General features: G+C 54.0%; 1 protein-coding gene across 6 annotated transcripts in view; it reads left to right on the forward strand.

Annotated features, from left to right (window-relative positions):
• PTPRN2 (protein tyrosine phosphatase receptor type N2) overlaps positions 1-19,125 on the forward strand; it is a 709,963-nt gene that overhangs the window by 275,218 nt on the left and 415,620 nt on the right. For all 6 annotated transcript variants that reach the window (XM_032303991.1, XM_032303993.1, XM_032303992.1 and 3 more), the window contains one exon: positions 8,064-8,424. In XM_032303991.1, the coding sequence (XP_032159882.1) occupies positions 8,064-8,424 (361 nt within the window). The remainder of the gene's footprint in view (positions 1-8,063; positions 8,425-19,125) is intronic.

Genomic DNA, 19,125 nt, shown 5'->3' on the forward strand with positions numbered 1-19,125 from the left:
TATCCCTCAGAATATAGAAGCAAAAATTGTAAATAAATTTTATCAGATCAAATCCAATTATGTAAAAAAGGATAATATGTGATGATACAGAGAAATTGTCTATATTTTAAAATAATTGAGTATAATTCACCACATTAACAAGAAAATGAAAAACTATACTATAGTCGTAAAAGATGTAAGAAAAAGTATTTGACAAAAGTCATCAGCAATTCAGGATAGAAATCCACAACTAGCATAGAACTGAATGAAGACTGAATGTTTTCTGCTTGAAATCTGGAATTAGAGTAGGAGGGTTGCTCGTGCCTCTGCTGCGCTGGAGCGTTTAGTCAGTGCAGTAAAGCAAAAGGAGAAATAAATGACATCCAGATTACATGTCCAGCTTTGTGGAAAATTCGGTGGAATCTACAAAAAAAAACCTACTAAAACTAATACGTGAGCATTGAACTGCCACAGAATGCCAAATAAATGTGCAGAAATCAGTTATATTTCTATACACTAACTGCAAACAGAAGAAGTCATTTACAGTAGCATCAAGACTATGAAACAAGAAAAAGATAACAGAACGTGTAATGCTTTCTACACTGAGAATTAAAAGAAAAACCATGAGAGTAACTAGAGAAAGTGCAAATTAGTGGAGATACGATCACGTGTCACATGTCTTAGGTGTTGAGGTTCCCCAGACTGACGTACGAATGTGACAGCCAGTGAAGTCCAGGAGAGGAGAACTCGTAGGCTAGACTTCATGAAAATCAGCAAGTCTCTTCTGTGAAAGGTCCTGATAAGAGAATGAAAAGACAAGTCACAGGCTGGGAAACAAAATTTGCAAATAATACACCTGAGAAAGTACTTTTCTCTATGTTGTATAAAGAGCTCTCAAAACTCACTAAAACGGAAAAAGATGAGGCGAGTAAAGAATGGAGCACAGGGTCTGAAGACACTTCGCCGAAGAAAGCAAGTGGTGGCAAATAGTCAGGTGCGATGGCCTGTGTGGCTCGTCGGGGAAATAAAACGCATAGGCAGGGGCTGCCGTCTTGCGCCTACGAGCGCGGCTGAAACGTCAGAGACTGCCCACGTGTTGGCAAAGCGGTGGGGAAACGACCTGTCCCCGCTGCGGGTGGGAACACGCCCACCGGTGATCCAGCGGGCACGCTCCTGTCTGCGACCCTGCAGACCTCCGTCCGCTCGAAGACTGTCCACGAATGTTCATGGCAGCTGTTGTCATTCCCACCAAACCAGAAAAACTCCACGCCTGTCGACAATTGACGAGACAATGGGCTGCTGCTCGGCGACAGAGCAATGGCTTCTTGACGCGTGCCGTATCTTGATGCCTTTCCAAGTCATCATGCTGACGGACGGACGGACAGTGCATGCCGATAGGGTTTTACTTACATGAAGTATGAGACAATACAAAGCTGTGCATGAGTGGCGGAGGGAAATGCGTGCTTGCCTGAGGGTGTGGGAGTGGGAAGCTGTGGCACGGGAGTGTTGAGGAGGACAGACAAGCACACTTTCGGGGTGAGAGTTCCATCCGTCGCTTTAACTCCAGCGATGCGGCTCATAGGTGCGCGGTTGTGTCAGAACAAGGGTGTGCTCTTTGTTGTGTGTCAAGTACACCTTAATAACGACGAACAGGAAAGACAGCTGAGTGAGCCGACACAAAACGTGTGAGCGGTTTGAACAGGCGCTTTATAAGAAAAAGAGCTATAAACAACCAATTAGGGCCTTAGAGGTGCCGAACATCATGATTCACTGGGGAGATGCGGCATAGCTCCGCAAGGGACCACTACTTCCTGTCCACCAGATCGGCCAGAACAGAAATGAAGTGGCTGTGGTGCCGACTTGCTGGGGAGGGTGTAAAGGAGTTGGTGGGACCTAAACATACAGCCGTGGTGCTGGCGGTTCCTTGCAGTCGACCCTTCATCTGTCTGGTGACACGCTCGAGATGGCACAGTGCGTCCACAAGAAGACCTCACTGGGTGGCCGTGGCGGCTGTCTCCTCACAGCCGCAGGCTGGAAACCAGCCGGGCGTCCTCCACTTCTGAAAAGGTGCTGCCTTAGGGAATCCAGTCTGGGGGCTCAGGGTTCTTTCTGGCCCCTACTTAGTGGCGCCGCTGGGAGGAGGGTGTGCCCAGGTGCGCCTGTGAGACCAGGGCCACGATGTGGTGTCTGAGCCACAGCCGTGACAGTCATTTGACTTAGATCTGCTTTCTCAGGCTGTTACTTCTACTGACCTGCAGGGGAAGCTGGGATCTCGCGGTAGATCTGTTCTCGGGGTTGTGTCTAATATGTAAGAAGGGATTAGTCGTAGTTACTCCAAGTACCGTCCCCCATTCCCTGGTCGGTCAAGTCCTCCCTGCAGAGGCAGGCCACCCCCTTCCAGAAAGCCCAAGGTTCCAGTCGGCTCGGAACAGAGCCCTGTGGGCAAACATTTACGTGTTCATCTGCTTACCCCGCAGGTGGAGGGTCTGAGGTGTGACAGTCGTGGGGGCTGGGGGCAGTGTGTGACCTCACGCGGTGGGGTCTCCCAAGCCCTGCCCCTTCTCCTCCTGGCTCATGCTTCCGCCTTCCTCCCGCTGCGCCCCGATCCTGCGGCTGCAGAGCAAGGCGGCCGGCCCTGCTCTCCGACAGACGACTTGCTGGGAGGAGAGAGTGGAACAAACACACAGGAAGCCACAGAGAAGCTTTGTGAGAAGTCTTTATTTCTTGTTTTTTGTTTTTTAATTTAAATTCAATTAGCCAAGGGATCACACATCATTGGTTCTTAATGTGATGTTCAGTGTAACACCCAGAGCTCATCACATCACGTCTCGTGTTGGATCTGTGCGGGCAGACGACAGCCTCTGTTTCTGATCTGACTTCTCACGTGTGAGCAGCTCCGTGGGGATTCCTCGACAGCTGGACACTTCTCCCTTTTGGACTCCTCCGAGCCGATCGGACCGGGAGAGAGAAAGCCACAGCCTTGTCCTTTCTGTGGCTTCATGCTCTACAAGGACGGGAAGTTCCCCGAGACCGTCAGTGGTCTACGGAGAGGGACAGAGGCTGAGTAGGTGGAGTTAGGTGTCCGCTTTCCGACCGGGGACTCCGCCACCAGCTGAGTCAGAACCCTGAGTTCTTGTCCAGTGTCTTCGTGTTTATTTTTTAAGCCAAAAACGAGGTCAGCAAGTTTCTGCCTCCAAACTCTGCCACTCTCCTCCAGACAGACCGCAGGGCGAGCCTGCTTCCTTCTGCAACGCAGCCTGAGGCCAGACGCACGGGGCCTGGTCCTCACTTGCTGGTGGACGCTGCAGTTGGGTCTACACCGTGGGGTTGTTGAAAGGGTCAGAAAGAATCAAACACAGAAACCCAAAGAAGAGCCTGTCACCAGCACTCAGAAAGCAGTTCCCATCTGAGGTGGGTGTCGTGGTCGCTGGCCTGGAACTCCGAGCTTCTTGCTGATCCCAGGTGGGCGGAAGGCAGACTCTGCGGCGGTGGTTCCGTTGAACCGGTTCCCTGCCGAGTCTGAGGCTGTGGGTGCCGGTGCCGGGAAGGACGGGCTGCGGAGCAGGACGGCGGATGAAGCAGAAGCGGCAGGAGGGCGGGTCGTGTGTGTGTGTAGAGAGGAGGAGCCGGGGCTGCTGGCTTCGCGCCCCGGCGCTCCCTGGATCCATTCCCAGCGACCGTAAGGCAGCATCGCGTGGACATCCGTCATGTAAAATCCACAGCGCGCATTACGGTCAGCTTTCTGAAAAATTCGTTGATCCCGAGTTTCGAACTTAACATTTCTTCAACCACGTAGATTTTGTGAACTCTGTAAAAGGTGTTTGGAGACTCATTTTTCTAACCGAAAGCTGCCTCCGCTGCAGAGAAAGGCAGCCCAGTGTGAGGCTCCCCTAAAGGCAGATGTGTCTTTTGTCCTGGCAGCAGTGCTGTCGTAGGAACGACCCTTCCGACCCTTCCGGTGTGTTCCCTGCGCACGGGAGGGCTGGCTGCGCCGGGCCTGGCCACCATCGGTCGGCAGGGTGGCCTTCTCTCTGCATGGGAGGGAGCGCAGGAAGGGGGGGCGGGAGAGTTCACAACGCGCCGGAGTCCTCCTCTGTGTCCTGAACTCAGAAAGGCACAGCAGAGACACCCCTGCTGCACATTAGTGACTTGCAGGTGGAGGCTTCCCGAGACCCCGTACAGGGAGCCCTGTCTTGCCACGTCCAGCGGCACCACGGGGCCACTCGTCAGGAGGCCCGTGGACTGTGTGACTGCTGTGCAGCGTCTCCGACAGCCCGCATGTCTGGAGCGACGTGCTTGTCAAGGTTGCCTTCAGGCCGTGAGGCGAACAGGAGAAGATGTTCTGTGTTCAAAAGATGGCCTGGTGTGAGTCTCCTAATTTGCTTTGGGTCCCCGGCATCACAGGACACCTGAAGAGCTTTGGTGGCCCATATGTAGACCTAGGTGTCACCACTCAGTGCTCGCGGGGCCCTCCCGGCAGCCTGATGTCCTAACCGCATCTGGGACTGGAGTGGGCGGATTCTCACGAGAGGAAGGAAACCTGACTTCAGCTCCGGGCCCCGGGTCGGGGTGAGGCTGGCGGGAAGGGGGGAGTCCTCGCCGGACTCGCGGTCGGGCGGACAGGCTGCGGCTCTAGGAGGGCGTCAGCCGGCTCCGGTCCCTTCCCTCCGCATGAGTCACCGAACACTGTCCGTGTAGAACACACTTTCATGAAGAGTCCCGGGGCCATGAGCTAACTCCTGGTTTCACCGGCGCTGTGCCGCAGCCTCGTGTCGGAGACCGTCTTCCCACAGAACGTCGGCCAGAGTGCGGCACGCCCGCCTCCAGCACGCGTGATGGTGCTGCGGCGCGCGCGGTGGTGAGGAAGCTGCTGGTGGTGGCTGGTGCTGCTGCTGGGGGGCGGTCGGGGCGGGTCTCGGTCACAGAGGTGGTGATCGTGTCCCCCGTTTATCCAACACCTCCTCTGAGCTGTGTGCTGTGTCTTGGAACCAACTTTTCATTCTCTCCTGGCCTTACACTTGTTAAGGAAAAAGGAGGCATTTTCCTAATTTTGAAGGCCATGAAGAGGGAGCTCGACGTCCTCCAGGTGCCCCGGAGCTGTGCTGGCGGGATCAGGCCCGCCTCCCACAGAGCCGTCTTCCGCTGCTTTGCTCAACAGCGTGGACGGTGGGGGCCGGTGGGGTCCACTCCTTCGCATGTGGCCGCCTCGTGGGAAAGGACCTCAGCGTCCAGTTCAGCAACCTTTGGGGGCTGTTCCCAGACGTGCTGTACAAACTACCGTGTCAAGGATGCGCCAGCCAGAGTCCTCTGACGAACGGTGCCGAGAATGAACGTGCCAGGCGCGGCCATGCCATGTGCGGGGAATTGGCCGGTTTGGGTACTCTCAGGTGTTAACCGTGGTTGCCCAGGTCGGTCCCAGCAGTCGTTCAGCGTTATTTTAGGGAACCTGACGTCATTGGTTTGTTGAATTCAGGCTTAAAACCTTCAGAGGGGGGAGTGGCTTCTGCGCAGTTTGTCAGGGGACGTCCCACTGCGTCGAGGACAGGGAGTGTCCAAGAAGGCCGAGTGAGTGACCGCCGTGGGAGCGGCGGGAGCCCCAGCCGGGAGCGCCCGGGCCAGCCTGCTCACCGTTCCCAGTGGACGGCTTAGAGGCTACACACCTCCTCAGTGCGACGCTCATGGGGACTGTGAGGTCGGAGTTGGGATGCAGACCCAGGCAGTCTTGCCCCAGAATCCAGCCTTGTCACGGCACCACGAACAGGAAGCCGCCGCTAGATCCGCGTGTCGCTGGTCTCCAGCAGCCTGGCTCTGAGTCACTGGCTGGCCCTTTTCCCCAGGGAGCTCCCCGGAGGCCCCATCGTGCTGGCCGTCATTTACAGAGGACCTGGTGTGACTTGTCAAAAACGATGTTTTCTATTATTTCTCCATTTGCCTGCTGAAATGCTATTTTTCCCTCTTCACCTTGATTTGGTTCACAGGAGAAACAGACCCCAAAGAGACCGTTGACCGCCGTCCGCAGTGCAGGTGACATTCAGCGGGGATGTCCCGCGCGTGTGTTCAGCTGGGTTTGTCCCGGAGCTCTCCAGTTCAGCCGCAACTAAAGCCCGTTGAGGAGAAGCTCTGTTAGGCTGAATCCGTAGCCACGGGAGGAGAGATGCTGCCGGGCACGTGGCTGAGGCGCGGGGACGCTCGCTGCCGCCTCTGTACTGGGGCCTGACCGGGTGTTCGCGCACGGTCTTTCCCAGCCGGAGTTCAGGCTGAGCTTAACCTTGACCCTTTGGCCCAGTTTGTGGGAAACCACTGGGGGCTCTTTGCCCGGTAGCATTGTATTTTTCTGCCCCTTTGTCTAATGAATCTTACTTTTTTCTAAAGGAGAAGCCGTTGATTTCAGCTAGTACTTGGACAGCATGACACAAGCGTGATGACAGCTAAAATGACACCATTTTAGAAATAAAGGCAATCGTAGAGACAATGTCCTGTGTCCTCCTTTGACAGAAAATTGAGTCTCAAAACGTCAACAGATTTGCCCAAGTTCATGTGTGAGAACAATAACTAGAACCCATACTAACCCCAGTTTTCTCACGTCTAACTCGCCACACCAAAGTCTATCCTGGAAGGCTGCACCCTCCAAGCGTGGGAGTCTGAGCCAGTCGTCTTCCGTTCAGGGACGCTCGCATCTTACCTAGATCCCAAGGTCTGCCCCCCACTGAGTCAACACTGACCCCGCGCCCCAAGCGAGATGCATTTAGGAAACATGATGGGCAAGATTTGAAGAATCTACGGTCCACGCGCCCGTTCCGTACCATGAAGGCAGCTCTGAACGAGCCTCCAGGACAGCTGAAGTTTTCCGGGAACCTCCATGTTGGAAATTTCCGTGGAAGTTTGATGGTTCCACAGTCAGGAGTAGAACATTGAACTTCTCAGCCTTTTTGTAACTGTTCCGGGTGGAGGGCAGCTGGGCCTTGACTTGACCAGAGGCAGAACGGTCTGAGAGCGCACGCTCCTGGGAACGCGGACCGAGAGAGTGCAGAGGGCACGCGGGAGGGGGCTCAGCGACCTGGTGCGACCTAGAAGGGTTAGAAGAGTGACCCCGGCAGCTCTGCTGTTGCAGAATGCTGCCGTTAGAGTAGGAGAGAAGGGGGTCTCCGCGGTCGGTAGAGGAGCCGCAGTGAAGTGCCCGTGAGACGGGGCGGGAGGGGCTTCTGCCGGCCAGAGTGCGGCGGCCGCAGGGCGTTCTCGCGCGCGGATAAGCTCCAGCGCGGGTGACGGAGCGGAGAGAGGGGTCTCCGCGTCGTCGACCTGCAGGGAAGCGCACGTTGTGGCCTCAGCGAGCGGCCGCAGGCCCGGTGGCTGGAGGGAAACAGCCGGCGAAGAGGAGGAAGAGAATCGGGGTCCTCTCCCCAGCGGGGGGCGCGTGAGCAGTGCGGCCGCGTCGGACAGCAAGTCCCGAGCGCGGGTCCCCACCCCTGGCGCTGTCCTGGACGGCGCCCGAGGGAACCGGAAACGCGGCCCCAAGAAACTTGCCCACGACTGTTCCTCACGGCGTAAGGGCCCCACGAGGTCTACCGACCGACGAACCCAGTGTGGGCGCTCGTCAGGGCGAGGTGTTTGGCGGTGGGAGAGAGGCAGCCCCGGGGGTCCGTGGCCGCGCTCCTCGAGCACAGGGCGCTCTGGGCAGGAGGCACGAGGCCGTGTGCTCAACGAGTCCCCGATGGGACCCGTCCCGGACGGGCAACTCCGCAGAGAGGGGAGTGGACCTGCGGCGGCGAGGGCGGGGGGTGGGCTGAGTGCGAGCTTTGTTGTGGCGGGGCCCAGTGTGCTGGAAGGAAGGACGGTGAGGGCGTTCGCGTGGCTCTGGACGTGCGGGAACCGCGGGCTGGGTGTTCGGGCTGTGCGACTCCTATCCGGAAAGCGGCAGCTTGAGCGCGGGGCACTCGCGGACCAAGTGTGGTCTGTCGGTGCCGGGAAATCTGGGCGCCTGTGGGAGATGGCGGGCGCTGCGGTCCTTGGGCGCTGGGAGCCGGTGCTCTTCCGAGGGGCTGACGTGGACGCTCACCTGCTGTGTTTGCTCCCGGCCCCTGCAGGGTGAGGACCCCCGCGCCGACGGCGTGCTGACCTTCACTGCGCAGACAGCCGCTCTGACCTATGCTCCTGGGCCCTGGGCCGAGCACCCCGGGAGCCGCCCTTTGGGGACCCGCGGCCGGCTGCAGCCTGACGAGCTCAGCCCCAAGGTGGATGGCGGTGCCGAAAGGCAGAGCCCGGTCGCCGCGCTGGTCACTGCTGTGGCTCGGAAGCCCCCTGCACCCCACAGGGATGACGACCCAGGGCCTCGACACCGGCTGCGCGGACCTTGGAAAACAGCGCGGGTCCTCTCGGCCCCAGCAGCCCTCCGGAAATGGTCTCTGCCTCCAGGAGACCCCGAGGACCCCCCAGCCTTGGGCGATGGTAAGTCAGCACCCCCAACAGTCCCCCGGGGTCTTGTTGCTTCTTTCTGTCTCCTGCCCAGGGCCAACCCCTTGTACTCTGCCCATCCTGAGTGATTGGTGACCGGTAGCGCTGCCCCAGGTCAAGGCATGAGGAACGGCCTCCAACACCCTCCTGGCCCCCGCCGCTGTGGGAGAGAAGCAGGTCATCGTCCGGCCCCGCAGCAAAGGGCCCTTCTGGGGGTGGTGAGAGCTGAGGGTGTGTGGGCCCTGTCCACAGCGTCTGTCATGTTATGTCACTGGTGAAGGTGCTGAACCAGGCTGGGGACGTTAGCAGATCTGGCCCCAAACCGTGCTGGCCACGGAACATTTGGAAAATGGAACATGAAGTCTCTTGCTTTCAGCGTATGTCACCCCTCAGCACTCCAAACCCGGGGCCACCTCGTGGAGTTACGGTGGTTGGCCTCTCCCCCAAATCCCAGTGACACTAACGCCACACAGTGCCGAGAGGTGCCTGTGTGCCTCAAAGGGACCGGCTCTCACACTGCTCCTCCGGGGTCTCCCGCGGGTCGCGGCCCTGCTGAGGCCACCCCAGGGAGACGGGGTACGGACGGCCCCTCCTCTGCTGGGTGCAGGGGCTCTGGGGTGTCTGTCTTCTAAGACATCGAATATCAAGGGAGACTGATAAAATGTGACTTCTTCTTTGAAGATATACAAATAATAAAATTGAGCAGACAGCGGGTTTCTACAAAAACGGGGCAGGAATCACATTAACATCAGCGTCTTTCTGTGAGTGACGCCTTAATTGGATTTGCTCTGACACTCTTCTTTCCCCGGTGCTGCTGCTTTTCAGCTAAGTAGGTCTCTGTTCTCCCTCTCTCGGCCCACGAAGCCATCACGGCTCCTTCGAAATGGAAGCAAGAGAAGTCGTAATTAGCGGGAGGCCCGGGGCTTTCTTCTCCGTCCTGGCGCGGACGCAGGGCTGGGAGAGAGCAGGCTGTGTACTTGCCCACGGACTGTTTGCCTGCAGATGCACCATTGCGCGGCGGCCCTCCCCTCGGGCGGCTACCGGGGCAGCAGCGCCGCGCCCTCCTCTGGGGGCCGCCTCTCCCCCTTCAGACCGCGCGGCGCTCTCAGAAACCCTCTTGCTGGCCCGTAATCGCAGACTCCGTCGGAGGATTTGTCTGCTGGTGGGACTTTCCCATCGTCCTTCCGCTCCCCGTCTCCCGTGGCTCCGTGTCCCCCACACCTGGGCAGGAAACGCACCGCGGACGGCCGCGCCCGCCATCCAGCCCCGGGGCAGGGCCTCTGCTCCCTCCGCCGGCCCCTCTCCGTGGCCCTGAGCGCCCACAGCGTGTGCTCCGGTCACGCCATGGCCGGTGTCCCCGCTCTGTAACGCGGCTGCCCTGCCGCTGTTCTCATCTCCCCCAACTTCAAAAATCCCGCCGGTCAGCATCTGTCAACGGCTTCTGCCCTAGTCACTGGTCATAGGAAGCCCGTACCGGAGGGCCTTGACAGCCATCCGAGAGCCAGCGTTGTTCGCAGAACCTGACGCACTCGGGGGTCCGTTCCCGCTCGGAAGGGCTTCCCGCCTCCCTCTCCCCGGGGACCGGCTCTTCGGCCCGACACCCCAAGGTGCAGATCCCTGGGAACGTCCTCTTGGAAGAAGCTCTTCCGTCCCCAACGACCCTTATCAGCCGTGCACTCTGTCTGGCGTTTTCTCCTGGGCTAACTGCCATGTCGGTGGTTCTCACACACGCCGGCTTCCCAGCTGCACGTAACGCTTAAAAAGAAGCCCGTGAGACGTCAGCCACAGAACAGACCAAGTGCCGTGGGGACCTCTGTGCGCTGCGTCACGGGCTTCGGCGGAGGCGGCCCCGGGTCTCCCGCCGCTTCCTGCACCTGCTCCTCCCGTCCTCGAGGCGCCGTCCGCCTCGTCCCAGAGCTGCGTCGCTGTAGGACCGGCCCTCAGCCGCTCACCGTGGGAGAGTTAATGTGACGTCTCGGTACCGCTGCCGGATCAGCGTGCGCCTCTCCTAGCGGTCGCAGACTTTCCTACGGTTTCTTTTCCTTAAGCAGGATCCAAAGAAGAGCCCTTAAAGGGCGGCTCTGTGTAAACTCGCACAAGCACTTTCCCCTTCTTCTTCCCTGTCTCAGAACATTTTAGAAAATGAATTTACTTGTCACGGCTGTTGCTGATTGTGTCCCGAAGATAACACGTAACTTGTTCCTTTGCTTCGTACTTTCTGTAAACCTGGAGCTATAGGACCTGGATTAAGACTGGACTGTGCGGCTCATGCTCAGAAAGGAGGGTTCCATCACCGAGACAGTCGGGTCACCCCACAGTCCAGTCAGTGAGACAGAGCCGGGTCACCCCACAGTCAGGTCAGCGAGACAGAGTCGGGTCACCGCACAGTCCGGTCACCAAGACAGAGTTGGGTCACCCCACAGTCAGGTCAGCGAGACAGAGTCGGGTCACCCCACAGTCAGGTCAGCGAGACAGAGTTGGGTCACCCCACAGATCAGTGAGACAGAGCCGGGTCACCCCACAGTCCGGTCACCGAGACAGAGTTGGGTCACCCCACAGTCAGGTCAGTGAGACAGAGTCGGGTCACCCCACAGTCCGGTCACCGAGACAGAGTCGGGTCACCCCACAGTCAGGTCAGCGAGACAGAGTCAGGTCACCCCACAGGTCAGGTCACTGAGAACAGAGTCGGGTCACCCCACAGGTCAGTAAGACAGAGACTGGTCACCCCACAGTCAGGTCACCAAGGACAGAGTCAGGTCACCCCACAGTCGGGTCACTGAGACACTTTTGGGTCACCATAGCGTCAGGGCTGAAGACAGAGTGGGGGCTCCTGGAGGCACATGTATGACGTGTAGATGGGAGGGAACTTACTTCGTTCCTCTGGTGGCTCCTGGACTCGGAAGACTTGACAGTCTTTCAGCTGCAAAGTGTCGCTTTCTCTCTTCATTGTGTGCAGAAGTGCGTGCCCAGTCTCAAGGGCACAGAGCAGCCAAGGTCACTGGGGGGCAGGGGTATCAGGCAGAGTAGAACGGGTAAAGATTTCTCTTCTTACATTTTAATAAAAAAGAATGAGAGGGGCGCCTGGGTGGCTCTGTGGGTTAAAGCCTCTGCCTTCGGCTCAGGTCATGATCTCAGGGTCCTGGGATCGAGTCCCGCATCGGGCTTTCTGGTCAGCGGGGAGTCTGCTTCCTTCTCTCTCTCTGCCTGCCTCTCTGCCAGCTTGTGGTCTCTGTCTGTCAAATAAATAAATAAAATCTTTAAAAAAAAAAAAAAAAAAGAATGAGAGAAGACCAACTTTCCTCTAAATTTGCAGGCCGGGGCTTCCTGAAAATAACTTTTAGACTCTGCACTCCTGGGGGTTCAATTAGAGCTCGTTAACCGCCAACACCAGGTGGGCCATTTCCAGCCCTGCCCGAGAGCTGCCCGTGGTGCAGCGCGCCATGAGCACGGAGTCTCTGGGCCGTGGTCCGCATAAACCAGGCTCATCGTGGAGGCCACAGGACGCAAGCCCAGGGGAGGCGCCCGGAGGTTTCAGGGTGGTGCAGCCTGGACCCCGGGGATCTCGTGGGCCCGGTGCGCTGCTGCCGGGAAGGGGGACCCTGGGGTCCTGCAGAGCACCCGGGCCTCCTGTGTGACTCAGCACGGGGACTGCCCTTGTGCAGCACGGGCAAGTGCGAAGTGGACGCCGTGTTCAGGTTTCATGCACAACCGAGACTGGTGAGGAAGTCGACCCAACAGGTCCGGCAGGCGTGCATTTGGCGAAAACTGGTCATCGCAAAGAGCCCCTCTTCTTCCTTTCTCACTGATCGACAGCGACTCCCTTCAGCACACTCTGAGGCCGTGTGTGAGGGCGGCTCGCAGGGAGGCCTGCGCTCGGCAGCCCGTTGGCGGGAAGTTCAAGCGTTGCCGTCCAGCTATCCGGCTCAGGGACCGTGGCTGCTGGCTGCCCACGCAGGACCTCCTCTGGCGACGGTCGCTCCGTACTTTCTGGCTTGGTCTGTGTGCTGTGGGAATCGGTCCGTGGACGATTGTTTGCTTTTTATCAGTTATGGGAAAAGCAATGGTCACTGTGCAAAGCTCGAACGTTAGGTGTGGAGAAAGAAGACCTAAGTCAGGTCGGGCTTCCGTCCTGAGCGACGCACGTGCGCGTCCTCTCGGCCCTGGAGGCCTCGTCCCACCAGGCCTCTGACGCTGTAGCGCTGCTTGTCTTTCAGTGCACTCGCCAGGCCTCCTGCTTCCTCTCGCCGGAGACCCGACCGCGGGCAAGTCCTGGGAGCGCTGGCGTTCTGCTAATAGAGTTCCATGTCTGCTTTTTACATTTAAATTTTTAGAAGTTGTGGTAAGATACACATGACCCAAAACTGACCACCTTCAGCACTTGAAGAGCATGGTTCAGCGGCTTTAAATGACATTGTTGTACACTGTCACCACCCTCTGACCCCAGGACGTTTTCCTCACCCCAGACTGCGACTCTGGCCCCATGACACACGAGTCCCTGTGTCCCTCCCCCGCCGCGGCCTGCAGCCTCTCTTTTCTGTTTCTGTGGGATGGACGGCTCCAGGGACCTCTCAGGAGTGGAACCACACAGCATGTGTTCTTTGTGACCGCCGTTTCTCGCTCGGCGTCATGTCGCCAGGTTCCTCTGTGCTGTAGCGGGCGTGAGCCTTGCCTCTGTTTTCAGGGCTGAGTGAAATGCTTTTGCACAGATAACACCACAGTTTTTCTGTCTGGGGACAGACGTTTGGATGCTTCTAGCTTTCAGCTAGTGTGGATGCTGCTGCTATGATATATTTAAATGTCTAAGCTAACTTTTGCATTATCCAACTATGAAATGCATGTTTCAGAAAGATCTGAATAGTCAGCGTGTGCCAAGGGAAAGGCCAGCACTACTCCATCGGTGACGGCTGCACGCGTGGATGTGAGCGGCCTCGCGTCCGTGTGTCCTTCAGATCTCCCGGCCACAACCAGTGATCCACACACCCAGACATCCTGTTCTCACAGATGGACCCGGGGTGCAAAGATGCTGGCGCTTTCCCGTTGAGCTTCGGGGAGTCTGGGGGTCCCTCTGTGTCCGTGCCTCTGCACCTGCGTCCTTGCTGGAAGACCCCGTGTCCTTCTCGCCACTGCCCCATCATCAAGTTAATGAGCCTGGAGCTTGTCTTGTTGCGCATGTTGTTAGCCCTTTGCCGCGTCATTCAATGCATTTCCGTTACATTTTTGTGGGGGCGTGATAGTCTGTATCTGTGCGGACCGTTACACACTCGAGTCAGTTCTCTGCCTGTGCAGTAGATCAGTGTGGACACTTGGGTGCCAGCCCTCCGAGGGGCTGAAAATCCTTACATAACTTTTGACTCCCCAAAGCTTCACTGCTGCTAAGAGCTTTCTGTCGCCCAGACGCCTTACTGCCAGCATAAACAGCTCACGTACTCTGTATGTTCTATGCATCACATACTTATCTTTACAATAAAGTTTTTCCATTTTGCAGCAGGATAAAGGAAATGTGGTTAAAGAACACCGTAAGTGAGAGAAGACATATGCACAGCACCTGTGCTAGAAACAGCCCGTGGGCGGTGGTCTGCCCTGTCCCCAGCTGTGCGGGTCACGGGTTGTCCGCACGCCGGTTCAGTCTCCACTGCTCGCTCAGTGTTGATCTTCCCAGACGACCATGACTGACATCCTCATGCATGAATCTTTCCAGACCGTAGAACCTTGACCGTAGTTTTTCCCAGGCTCAGTGGCCACTGAGCTTTAACCACACCTAAAGTCGCTCTTTCCCCTTTTTTTTTTTTTTAATAAACTAACTTTTAGAATGGTTTTAAACTCATAGGAAAATTAAGATGTGTAGAGATTTCCCACATACTTTCTGCCCTCACGCATGCAACGCCTCCCCCGTAAACAGCATCCCCGCCGACGTGTCACGCTCGTTCCGGCTGAAGAGCCGGCCTTGGCACACCATTATCACCACAATTCAGGGTTTAGTTGGGGTTCATTCTTGGTGTTTTACGTTCTGTGGGTTTGCACAGACATACACGGACGTGTGTCTATCATGATAGGATTGCACAAAATAGCTTCACTGCTCTGAAAGTCCTTCATGCCCCCCCGTTCATCCGTACCCCCGACCCTCCCACCACCGATCTCCATGGTTTTGCCTTTTCCAGAATGTCTTAGAGTTGGAATCGCACAGTGTGTATTTTCATACTGGTCTCTCTCACTTAGCCGTATGCATTTAAGGTGCTTCCATGTCTTTTCATGGCTTGACAGCTCTTTTCTTTTTTGCACTGAATAATGTTCCACACCTGGATGTACAAGAGTTTAATCTATCCATTCACCTGCTGAAGGACATCTTGGTTGCCTCTGAGTTTTGGCAGTTATGAATTAAGCTGCTAGAATATAAACATCCACATTCAAGGGTTTGTGTGGACATACGTCTTCAGCTCCTTTGGGTAAATGCAGAAGAGTGTGGTTGCTGCAATTAGGAGTTTGATGTTTGTGTTATACAGTCAGGCTTGTGATACATTTTGAGTTAATTTTTGTGAAGCATGAAGGTCTGTGTCTAGATTTACTTTTTTGCATGTGGATGTCCTGTTGTTCCAACATTTGCTGAAAAGACTGTCTTTGCTCTGTTCTATTGCTTTTCCACCTTTGCGAAAGGTCAGCCGACTATTCTCATGGTGGGTCCAGATCTATATGTCTGTCCGTTTACCGGTACCATACTGTCTTGATTTCTGTAGCTTTATAGTAATTCTTGAAATTGAGTAGTGTCTGTCCTCCAAACTTTCTCTTCTCCTTCAATACTGGGTTGGCTCTTCTGGGTCTTTTTCTTCTCCATATAAACTTTAGAATCAGCTTGTCAATATCCACAGAATAACTTGCTGGGATTTTGATTGGGATTGTGTTCAGTTATAGATCTCAAGTTGGGAAGGACTGATGTCTCAACAATACTGAGTTTTCTTATCCACGAACATGGACTATCTTTCCATTTATTTAGTTCTTTGATTTCTATTGTTAGAGTTTTATACTTTTCTTCATATAGATATTGTAAATATTTTGGCTAAAGTCATTCTTTAAAATCAAGTCTCAGTGATGACAAGTAAATCATATGGAAGCACCTGAGGGGATGGTCCCTCATGCACAGTTTTCTAAACGGTTACCCAGAACTAATGGCAAATAACCTGCAGTGTGTCCACCGGTAGAAGCTTCCAGTCTAATTCTTGCTCACTGATAACACTCAAGACCAAACCAGACAGGAAACAAAACCTCTAACCAGTGTGTTGGAACTCCTTTTTTATCATTTTGATTTCATACCTTGTGGAGTCTGGACTAGGAAGTAGGAGAACTTAATTCATATTATTGCTCTGCTAACTTTTGGCCTAGATATTCCATATGCCAGCTTCTCCAACACAACTTGTTGTTTTTCCTATTCAGATATCTTGCTATTTTATAGGTTGAATGGCCGAGGTAATGAGTGTTCTCCACACACCCCTCCCCCCACCCTGTACTAAAATGAATTCTGTTGTACTGATACGGAATGTTTCCTGGGGTGGGAGTCTGAAGCACTTTCTTTACTAGCTGAGCCATTTTCTGTGTGACTCTTAGCAAGTTTACTCATGAATTCACTCATTTATAGAACACCTGCTGAGCACCAGCTTGTCGAGAGCCTTTCTTACTCTCTTTCCTCAATCAAGATAAGAGTGTCGTGATAAGTGTGTTTGGGGCCTCTTCCTGTTTGAACTTCCCGTGATTATGAAGTCCTGCCTTTGCCAACTGTGTTGTTTACTTTCCTATTTATATTGTGGTGGGAGTCCCAGCCTGGAAATTCATATGGAGCCAAGAGTATACCCTGCAACCCCAATCTCAGGAGGGCACCAAACCAGGACTTTTCATTGTCACAGTGATAGATTTTAATATTGAAAAACCAGATTCAGATGCTTCTGTCATCCTGGAGAATATATGCCCACATTTGGGGGTCATTTTCACTTGAAAGGAAGCACTTACTGCTTTTTTTGTTTTTGAAAATAATCCATTCACATTTGAGTGAAGGCCAGTGTTGCTCTAAACCCTTCGGTTAAACAAACAAACAGGACCAAATCGACCACGTAGTCACTGGAGTAAAGAAGCTCCCTCTCAGAGCCGGCCCCATGAGGAGCTGTCGATAAATTCTTCATCCTGACTTTATGCCCTTCCCTGGGTTTTATGAGCACCTTCTAGAACACAAGGAAGAAGGCAGCCATGTTATCAAAGTACCTCTTCTTTCAGTGAAATTTAGTCTCACATTTGATGTAAAATGCCTAAAACCTTTTATTGTAGCTCATCACATGCTGTGGGGTCAGCAAGTAGTCTACTCTTTCCCAAGGTGGAGGAGAGGCAGGAGCCGGGCAGGGGAATCTCTGGGTATCAGTCTGTGACTTAACACAGCAGGAAGATGGCTCCCCTTGTCTTGCCTTCTGATCCCACCCCACCTGTCCAGCATCCTCGAAGTGGACACACCTGAGTGGGTTGCTCAGCTGTGCGGGGAGAGCAGCTATATGTGACCAGGATCCTGACTCTGCATTGCCTCAGTCCCATGCCTTCCTCCTTGCCTTAGAGATGGCTGTCCTTAGCTTCTACACCAGCAAAAAGTCACTGTTCAGATTTCAAAAGAACCTGCAGAGTCTTCCACTCTGCCCCCACATGACAAGTATGTTTATCGGCATCTTGGGCAGATGAACTTTCAGCCTTTCCTTAAGTACCTGTGACCTCATTGCTTCCCTGGGAAGTCCATTCCACAAGAATCTTCATGTGTTTTCTAGAAAGTTCTTTATAGAGTAGTAATGAGTTGAAATCTGTCTCTTTTAGATGGATGGGTAGGTAGGGCACCTAAAGATAACTTACTGTGACCATCATTCCTGTCACTTTCCACCAGGAAGGCCTCCTGGAAGAACACAGAACAAGTGCACTGTCTTTGCCACCTGCCACCCTCACATACAATGTCATCTTCCTGCCTGCCCCATTTCCAACCCCAAAACTCTGGGTTATTGGAGACCACTGAATCTGGTAATTTGTGTCTTCCAAAGGCATAGAGTGGGGTCTTGGGAAAGAGCTGAAGGGTCAGAGGCTTCTTTCCCTGTGAGATGTGAGGATGTCGGTGGCCCCCACACCATGGAGCTGGATCTTGAGTCCCCAGGGCTCTGTGGGCAGTGATTGGTTTGCACGTGAGCATAAGCTGAGTTCTTAGCTGCAGCTAAGTATTAACCATGCACACCTGGTCCTCCACCAGATAGAACTTGGCTACTAAGAGGGAGTTCAAAAGCTCTTGCCATTCAGAGAGGATTTCTGTGACTGGGATCCAAATGCTCCACTGGTTTAGCCTATTTGGCTGAGGTAGAAAAAAATTCAGTTAATACTCTTGGCCATTCCTGGAAAGTTTTATGTTCTAGGCTGGTATTTGCCCTCCAGCACATGTCCAGGCCACCTCCCCTTGCCACAAGTTGGTCATTTAACATTATGAGTGTGAGGATTCATATTAATGGGAATTTCAATGAAACATCCTTTAGAAAGCAGTTTGTCAACCCTGCCACCAAATGAAGTGACAGAATTAATGCCAAACCTAACTTGACTTTTTTGTTGTTGTTCTTTGTCTCAGTGTTACGTGTACTAGAGAGACTGGGTGATGGTGATGTGATGACAATGATGATGGTGATTGTGATGATAGTGGTGGTGGTGATGATGATGATGGTGGTGGTGGTGGTGATGATGGTGATGGTGTGATGGTTGTGGTGATGATGATGGTGATGGTGATGGTAATGATGGTGATGGTGATTGTGATGATAGTGGTGGTGGTGATGATGATGATGATGGTGGTGGTGGTGATGGTGGTGATGGTGTGATGGTTGTGGTGATGATGATGGTGATGGTGATGGTAATGATGGTGATGGTGATTGTGATGATAGTGGTGGTGGTGATTGTGATGATAGTGGTGGTGGTGATTATGGTGATGGTGGTGATGGTGATGGTGATGATGGTGATTGTGACGATGGTGATGGTGATGCTGGTGATGGTGATGATGGTGATTGTGACAATGGTGATGGTGATGTGATGACAATGATGATGGTGATTGTGATGATAGTGGTGGTGGTGATGATGATGATGGTGGTGGTGGTGATGGTGGTGATGGTGTGATGGTGATGGTATGATGGTGATGTTGAGGATGGTGATTGTGACGATGGTGATTGTGACGATGGTGCTGGTGATGTGATGTGTGATGGTAATGATGGTGATGGTGATGATGGTTGTGGTCATGATGATGGTGTTGTGGTGATGATGATAGTGATGATGGTGATGATGTGTATTTCAACATGACTAAATTGTGTACTTTCATACACTCATGGTGATAAAGACATTTAAGAATGAGAGCTGTTGCACGTGAACCACATCTTCCTTGTTAAAGCAGTTTCATAGTGAGGTTATCTGTACAACACTGCTTGTCCTCTAAAGCTTAGAACGTTTTGTCTGGGGGACCCTAGTAAGACATATAATTTTGGTCGGTCATTTGCAGCAGTCATGCTTGCGAGTTGATCTCCTACTCCAGGCCTTACATATTTGACGTCCTGACATTTGTGTAATTGCTCTGCTAGAGTCCACTTAGAGCACTGAAAGCTGCTTAAAATGTCATTATAAGCTGCCCGGGTCTCAGAATTATATGGTGCTGTTGATGGA

Source organism: Mustela erminea, chromosome 11 (assembly GCF_009829155.1).
Source record: "Mustela erminea isolate mMusErm1 chromosome 11, mMusErm1.Pri, whole genome shotgun sequence".
NCBI lineage: Eukaryota > Metazoa > Chordata > Mammalia > Carnivora > Mustelidae > Mustela > Mustela erminea.